General features: G+C 34.2%; 1 protein-coding gene across 1 annotated transcript; it reads left to right on the top strand.

Annotated features, from left to right (window-relative positions):
- Nucleotides 1–657: 657 nt before the first annotated feature.
- On the top strand, nt 658–6,560 carry LOC144979733 (retinoic acid receptor RXR-like; the record flags this gene model as incomplete). Its single annotated transcript, XM_078926700.1, is given in 4 exon segments — nt 658–806; nt 1,574–1,700; nt 4,016–4,240; nt 5,849–6,560. Coding segments are annotated over 4 exon segments (755 nt in total), but the record flags the coding sequence as incomplete, so codon positions are not given.
- Nucleotides 6,561–8,722: the final 2,162 nt, after the last annotated feature.

Below are 8,722 nucleotides of genomic sequence, written 5' to 3'. Positions count from 1 at the left end.
TCAAATTGTATCAGGGTTTGTTTTCTTGTGGTATTTTGTTTTTTTTTTGGGGGAGGGGGGGGGGGGGGGGGATTGGACATTTTGATTATCATTTTATTTTTGACTGATTATCACTCGTGTGAATACTGCTTATTTCTGTGTAGTTGTACTCTGTGATTATACTTTTAAAACTTCATTTTATGCTTAGTGTGGTATCAATGTTTAAAAGATGTAAAAAGGAACTAAATTAAGATAGGAAACTTAAACCAGCTGATGTTAGTGAGAAATTAATGACATTGATTTAAGAGGGCAGTGTGGCTCAGTGGTTTGGTCTTTGCTTCGCACCCAGATGGTACCAAGTTTCGACTGCCTCTTGGAATAGGCTCTAAATTTTCTCTTTTTGAAAATAGAGTTTTATGGGTTTTATATATTTGTATTTTATTTGAAAATTGGTATCTTTGGTTGGTGTATATAATAAAGTCTAATCAGAAACGTCTGTTCTGAAATTGCTGAAATTCATATTTTTGATTAACAGTTTGGTCAAATATCTATGCTAATTTTTTTCTGAAATTTGATATCATATATAAATTTTAAATTGTAGTAAATAGACATGTTTGTCTTAGAATGTTTTATCTCTGTTGTCATTTGACTATACTAACAAACTTTTAGCTGTTACAGCTGTGCAAGAAGAGCGACAGAGGGTGAAAGAGAAGGGAGACGGGGAGGTGGAAAGCACCAGTGGAGCTAACAATGACATGCCGGTGGAACAGATACACGAGGCAGAGCTCGCTGTCGATCCGAAAATTGATAACTATATAGATACTCAGGTCAGTTGTTTGAAAGATTTGATTTTTATTACATGTGTGGTGACTCTAAAACACTATTAGAGTTCACAATATTCTTAGTTTGAAACAAAATATGAATATAACGGTTTAAAAAAGAACAAAGCACCAAACATGGTTCTTTTTTTTTTAAAGCTGTTATGCAATGCAAATTTATAAAAATGTACTCTAACATATTATCATTAGCTTTTTTTTTTTTTTAAATATCAGAGCATAGAATTATTATTAAAATGTAAAATTATGGTAAACAAATTCTACGCGGTGACCCTACAAAAATGAATTGATTAAACCTATGGAATGTACATGAAGATTACTTATCCGTTCTTTTGCAACCTTAATTTAATATTAAAAAAAACAATTGTGTACATGGTCCATCCTGACCTAACACCACATATGACAAATTGTGTCAAAACGGTATTATGTTTGGATAACCTGATGCTTGAAATTAATTAACAAATACATATTATAATAATGTTCACATTAATTCAGATAATATCAGAGAGGCGAGTAATTTACTGCAAGAAACACAGACATGACAGGCCGAGAAGAAATTAAAATTTTTTTTTATGATTAAAAAAAAAATTTATACTTAGCATTATAGAAATGCCTCGTAATTCTATTGCCGTATTAAGAAATAGAAAAAAAAAAGAGTTTTTTTCATAACTGAAGGGGTATAATAAAAATAACCTCATGCACAGAGTCATGGACATGTCCAATTTGATTGATTGTCATCTCATAATTTCTGCCAACAGAAAGACCCGGTAACCAACATTTGCCAGGCAGCAGACAAACAGCTTTTTACCTTGGTGGAATGGGCCAAGCGCATCCCACACTTCACAGAATTACCTCTGGAGGACCAAGTCATTCTCTTGAGGGCTGGTAGGTTTTCCTTTTTACTGCATCGTGTCATATTTCTGACCATCCATCACATTTGTCACCAATCATCTCTTAAGTGATATGTCACAGTGAAGAAAATATACTTCATTTGAATGAATAGCCTCATTGAGAATTAATAATAATAATAATAATAATAATAATAATAATAATAATAATAATAATAATAATAATAATAATAATACTTTATTGCATCCCAAAAAGGAAATTTTTTGTACAGACGTGTTATAATTTACACATAAGATAAAAATACAATGGAAATAGGATGTATATATATAAAAAAGGAGCAGCTCTATAACCAGAGCTGCGCTTTATAATATGAATAATTTCAAACACTGTAAAATAGTTAAAACTGTCACTATAAATTGAAAATTGAAAAGATTGCAAAACAAATAAATTGATAAATTAATATTTATATTTTTTTAAAGTAAAAAGGAGAAATAATTATATAAAATGATTATTGCTTGTTGTTATAAAGCCTAATACTGGACGGCAGAAAAGATTTTCGGTGTCTCTCTGTTTTCGTTGAAATAGAGAAAGGGCGACCACTTCTTTCTGACATAATAATTGATGGTCTTGGTGGATGATACTGGTCATTTAATATTTTAGTTATTTTATTTATACAAAATTTCTCGTATAAAAGATCTACATCGTCAACATCATTTATATAGCGTTTAATGGATTTTTTAATATTTGAATTTATTTTGTTCCTTTCCACTGCTAAGCAATTGCCTCCCCAAGCTGTTATACAAAATGACAAAACACTTTCGATGACTGCTCTATAAAATAATGTGCAGAGGGTTTTATCTATTCTAAACTGAGAGAGTTTTGATAAAAAATATGTACGTCTGCACATCTTATGCCTAATTATTTTCAAGTGTTCATCCCACTTGAGCCTGTCATCAATCGTTACACCAAGGTATTTGTAGTGAGGAACTCGCTGGACGAATTGGTCCTTTAATTTTAACGGTTCTATCGGTTCCTTCACTCTCCTAAAGTCAATCACTAGCTCCTTTGTCTTGCTTATGTTAAGCTCTAGGTGGTGGGCATCACACCAAGACACAAATCTATCAATTTCTTGCCTATAAGCCACTTCGTTGCCATTTGTTATGAGGCCTTGAAGAGCGGTGTCATCTGCAAACTTTATTAAGTCTCAAATTTCAAAATTCTAACCCTTTGCACTTATTATTCAGTTTTCTGAAACTGGATCGCCCTGACAATATAGCACTTTGAGACTGTGGATTGTATTTAGTAGCTGGGCCAGATATTAGGTCTGTGATCCATTTATAGACTTGCATCCTATTTAGTGGGTGAACACGTACAACAAAGTGAAGTTAATTCTCCATGTCGGAAACTCCAGAGTTGCCAACTACCTGTTTTTTTGTTTTTAAATAAACATTTTTTGTTCATCTGAGAGGTTACAAGACACTTTTCTTGTCTCCTCACCTCTCTTCTGACCCCCACCCCCCTCCCTTTTTTTTTAAATTAAAAAAAAAAAAAAAAAAATTAAATGTCCTTTGCAAACTCAACTTCAGGACAGTTTCATGGAGACAGAGCTCTCTGAAAATATTCATCTGTGCCATCTTCTTAGGGACATGATTGCTGGTTAAGAAATGTACATTCCCACCCAGTCAATCATTGGCTGAATACCCTCAATTCTTTCTGTTCGTTTCTCATTTTACTGGGAGTAACAACTGGTTAATTACCATTGTCGGTGAAATGAGTTGATTCACAAGAATAGTTTTTATGATATTTTGCCGTGCTCTGAAAAGACACATTTTAATAAAATTTGGCCAGAAAACTCGTCCTTCAAATTTTTGATGGATAACCTGGGACTTCCGGAAAGCCTTCAAGGAAGTCTCAGATTTGAATGTTTTCAACAAGATGAGGGAAATTTCAATCGAAATTTGAAGATTGAGTTTTCTGACCAATATTTTAAAAACGTTTTCTCCGAGTACGACAGTGATGTGTTTGTGATTTATGATGTTCTAAGGTCGTTCTTATCGAATGACTGTGTTAGTATAATTTCTTTTTGTTTTTATTCCCTCAGTTTTATAAAGAGAATAAAATAATAAATTTAGTCAACCCTTTTAAAATTTATCCTGTCCAAAATTATGAATGCAACAGAACCAGTGATTTGATACAGTGGGTAAGAGTTCAAAGTCATTTTCACACAACTGTGTATTCACTTGCAGAAAAAAAAAATGTATGATTATTTATCTTTCCTCTTTTTCATCACAGGTTGGAATGAATTTCTTAAAATGTCTATGATTATTTGTCTTTATTCCATCTCATTTTAGGCTGGAACGAACTCCTTATAGCCGGCTTCTCCCACCGTTCCATCTTGGCCAAGGACGGCATCCTATTGGCCACAGGGTTACACGTCCATCGCAGCAGTGCCCACCAGGCAGGTGTAGGCACCATCTTTGACCGGGTCCTCACCGAGCTGGTGGCCAAGATGAGAGAGATGAAGATGGACAAGACAGAACTGGGATGTCTTCGGGCTGTAGTCTTGTTCAATCCTGGTAGGCAATGCCAGCTTTTTAATCATTTTCTATTCGTTTTATTAACACTTACACGTCCCATCGGTTTTACAGAAGTTTTGTCTTGAAGGCTAAAGGGTGGGTGGGGCTATGTGGTCTAGTTGTATGATACTCATATTTGGATTGGAAGGTCATGAGTTCGAGTCCTGCTTTGAGTGGTGCATAGTTGAGTCCTCGGAAAAGACTCTTTACTCAACATTGTCTCTCTGTATTCAGGTTTAAAATGAGTAACTGGCCGTTAACATCGTTATCTCTGTCATAAGAAAATTGCAACATCGCCTAACAGGCGTCGTGTTACTGTGGACTATGGACCCCTTGTAAAGCTTTGAGCATGTTTAGTGGACATTGCGCTATGTAAATGCTCAATTTAAAAAATAAATGAAGGAAGGGTGTCTCATCCGGATCAAGTCATCTGTCCAAAACAAGACAAAAAGTAGATAATGGAATTTATTTATATCACACTGTTCCTGTATCACACACAGCTCAAAGCCTTAAATTGGAAATTAACAGTTTACAAGCAATAGAATATTGACATACAAATATATCGAGGGCGCCACATGCAGTAAAATTCGTTTTATTAGCTTAAATGAAAGTAGCCAAACCTCTTCCCAACCCTTGTGAGTGACCAACAGACTAATCACAATCCTGATCTTAGCACACATGACAAGTATTATATCAGAAGCCAGTTTTTTAAAATTTTTTGTCAAAATCACCCCTCTCGCAGTTCAGCGGTTATAGTCAGACCCTTCGATATGTTATCTTACTAAAGTCACAGGGTGACTGATTTTTTAAAGAAGTTTTCTCTTTAGTGAGCCCTTAGACTGACTTCAAAAGAGCACCATGAGTTGTCTTGAGAATGGATGAATCCACACAAATGGAGTTTTATGTAATAATAATAATAGTTTTACATTGTATTTATTTAGTGCCTTACCCTGTATGTTAACAAGCTCAAGCGTTTAACAGTAATGTAACACCAGTCACTTAAACATACTGCATAAAACTAAGCAATATAATTATACAGTGTCCCATATAAAAAAAGAAACGCTTTAAGATGATGTTTTTAAAAAAGAATTCTGTGTCATGACCACCTCTGATGCGTCTTGAAGGGAGTCACACATGTGGGATTCTGAATATTGAAACTCATGTTCACTGATTTGGCTTCACGAGAATGCAATTATCAGACTTTGATCTCGGGAATGCAATTATCAGACTTTGATCTCGGGTTTCTAGCTGGGACATAGAATTTAAGCATTTCTTGAATGTATGCAGGACAACCAGAGTGGAGTGATTTAATAACAGTAGTACACATTTTGTATTCTCTAGGTTGTATTCTCAACGGGAAGCCAGTGGCGTTCTCTTAGCAAACCCATTCATTGCAGATCGATTTCTGCTTTCTCTATAAATAAGCCTGATAATGTGGACATATATAAAATATATTTTATTTGCCGCATTTTAAAATTTTGAAAGGGTTAGTAGTAATTGCTCAGAATTTTGAGACATTCAAAAAGGCTTCTTCAATTTTTTATTTTAAAAAGGAGTTTGTAGAGGAAATATTTTGATGTAAGACTTATTCTCCATTTGATTTTTCAGATGCCAAGGGCCTCAGTGCTGTACAGGAAGTGGAACAGTTACGAGAAAAGGTCTACGCCTCATTGGAGGAGTATTGTAAGACTCGCTACCCAGATGAGCCAGGGCGGTTTGCCAAACTCCTCCTGCGTCTGCCTGCACTCCGCTCCATCGGCCTCAAGTGTCTGGAGCACCTCTTCTTTTTCAAGCTGATTGGAGATCAACCAATAGACACATTCTTGCTTGAAATGTTGGAGAACCCCAGTCCTCAGACATAGCATTATGTCAACGAGTCATTAACATCATCATCATCATCATAATGATCATTATCAACATTCATCATCATCATCATCATCATCATCATCATCATCATCATCATCATCATCATCATCATCATCATCATCATCATCATCATTATTAATAATGTAATGACGACCATTCTCCTACCACTTCCACCACCCATCCATTGATATTACTTTTGGCTACCCACAACACTTTATGGTTATATATAAATATATTTAAGATTTTTACTGAACAGATTACCCGCCAATTTTATCATTAAAAAGAAATTATTTTATTGACAAGAATAGCCCACTATCTAAGAATTCAAGTAAATAAATACTTTGTTTTAAATAAAAATTAGGCTACAATTTTATCAAAGATAAACCAATTATGCTTTTTAAACCAAAAACTTTTTAAAAATTGGCATAAAATTTTAAAATTTGTTACTGGGCATGATCACATTTCTCATATTTTCTCTTTCCTGTTCTCATTTTGAAATATTTTTTTTTTCAATTATTAAAAAAATATAAATAGTGATAGGGAAAATAAGTAATTTTGTAAAAATGAGGTCCGTCGATATTATATTTATCCTTATACCATTCTGCAAGAGGTCTGAAATAATCTCATCCTTTAGTTTTAGAGATAGGGAAGTGTTACATAACATGTCATTTCCGTAGCAATAGTTCATTTTAAGATTATTGGTTGGAAATATCGAATCTGATTTTAGACTTTGATCCTTTACATCATTAGCAACAGTAACGATAAGCAGCAAGAGTAACATCTATAGTAAGAACCACAACCGCAACTACCATTGACTACAATGACCAAAGACTAGATTGGTTAGGGTTTTAGAACATTTGTCCCTTTTAAACATTTGCAATTTTCCATTTTAATCATCAACATCATCATCATAATCTTCTTAATCATAATCATTATCATATTTGTCATTATTATCAACATCAATACCAATTGCTAATGGGAAGAAAAGTGATTCCAGATTTCCTTCCCCCTCCCCCCCCCCCCCCCCCCCCCTTCCCTCCAGCTGTCTTTGGTTCTCTCTCTCTCTCTCTCTCTCTCTCTCTTTCTTTCTTTCTTTTCCCACGTTCTATACATCTGTTTCTGTTTGTATACTACTATCGTGTTTAGATCATGTTGAGTTTATTTGGTACTTGAATAATTGAATAGTGACCATTAGATCTTTCTACAGAAAGGAATCCTCATTGTTGTGTTCACCCTTTGCAGGCTGCTGGATTTCCTCTTAGTCATGTCAAAAATAAAACAAAACAAACAAAATATCAAATTAAGAAATTAAGGAGCAGGCACTGGTGTAAGATAAAGAAGTGAACGAGTGTGTATGAAAGGTGCCAGACAAAGCAGGAAAGAAAAAATACAAGAAAAAAAAAACATCCCAAAAACTCTAGTCAACCTCTCTAAGATTTCAAGCAAGAACATGTCAATGGGTTGATCTCCAATCAGCTTGAAGATACAGAGGTGCCCCAGACACTCGAGTTTGACTGATTTTTTGGGATGGTCTTTTTCTTGTGTTTTTCTTTCTTACTTTGTCTGGCACCTTTCATACACACTTGTTCAGTTCTTTAAAAACAAAACAACCCTAAAAATGTTCACAAGAGCTAAATATGTTTGATGAGTTTGAATTGGTTACTTTTTTTTTTGCTTTTAAATGTATACATTTTGTTTTTTCTTGAACTGGGTCTTCTAATATTTCTGTTTTAAAGAAGTGAAAGTAACTGACCATTGATGAAATGAGTCTAGTCTGTCTACCCATCTTTGATAGAAATACCGAAAATAAATTTGTCGAGTCATTGATAGAAATACAGAAAATAAATTTGCTGAGTCATTGATAAAAATACAGAAAATATCTTTGCGAGTCATAAGCCTGATCTGTGGTCTCAAAATGGAACGTTATGGCAGGTGTAAACTAGGTGCTAGAAATTGAATCTCTTGACCGAAATTTGAAAATAAGCTTAAACTTTTTATTAGAATGAAATTAGTTTTTTTTTAACAAACTACAAACGGCATCTGATTCATCCTAACATAATAAATACCATTTTAATATGGCACAGGTCACTGATGAGTAAATAGAAAGTGGGTGAATTTGGTGTCATGATTATTTAAAACTTTGCATTTACACGCGTAGCAACAACTCGATGGCATTTGTTTATTTCTCAAGATCTCTCCATTACAAGTGATCTCTACTTCTCTGCTCTATCTCATTTTCTTTCCATTATACCGTGCATGCTTTTGATGATGTTTTTTGTCAGTTTGTATTTGTACGCTGATATGCCCTAGCTGTGCCACGAGCACTGTTTGTTTATTTGTTCACTTTTCACTTTTGTTCATAATTCTCATGCATTTCAGTTGTAATTTACATAAAGCGCTACAATGATTTTGGTTTAAAAACTGGTATAGCACGTGATGTCATAGATTATGATTTGGGTTTTTAGCAGAGGTAAACTTAAGACAAAGAGTGAAATTCCTGAACACATTCTTGTTTTTCAAAGATTTGAACATGACAGAAATAGAGTACATATGTGAACCATTGCCTCAAATCTGGTATAGATCATGTCTGAATGAACTTCAACAAAAAACAAAATT

Source organism: Berghia stephanieae, chromosome 9 (genome assembly GCF_034508935.2).
Source record: "Berghia stephanieae isolate SIO BIC M18660-M18661 chromosome 9, UCSD_Bste_1.3, whole genome shotgun sequence".
Lineage (NCBI taxonomy): Eukaryota > Metazoa > Mollusca > Gastropoda > Nudibranchia > Aeolidiidae > Berghia > Berghia stephanieae.
This window is presented reverse-complemented; position numbering and strand designations above follow the sequence as displayed.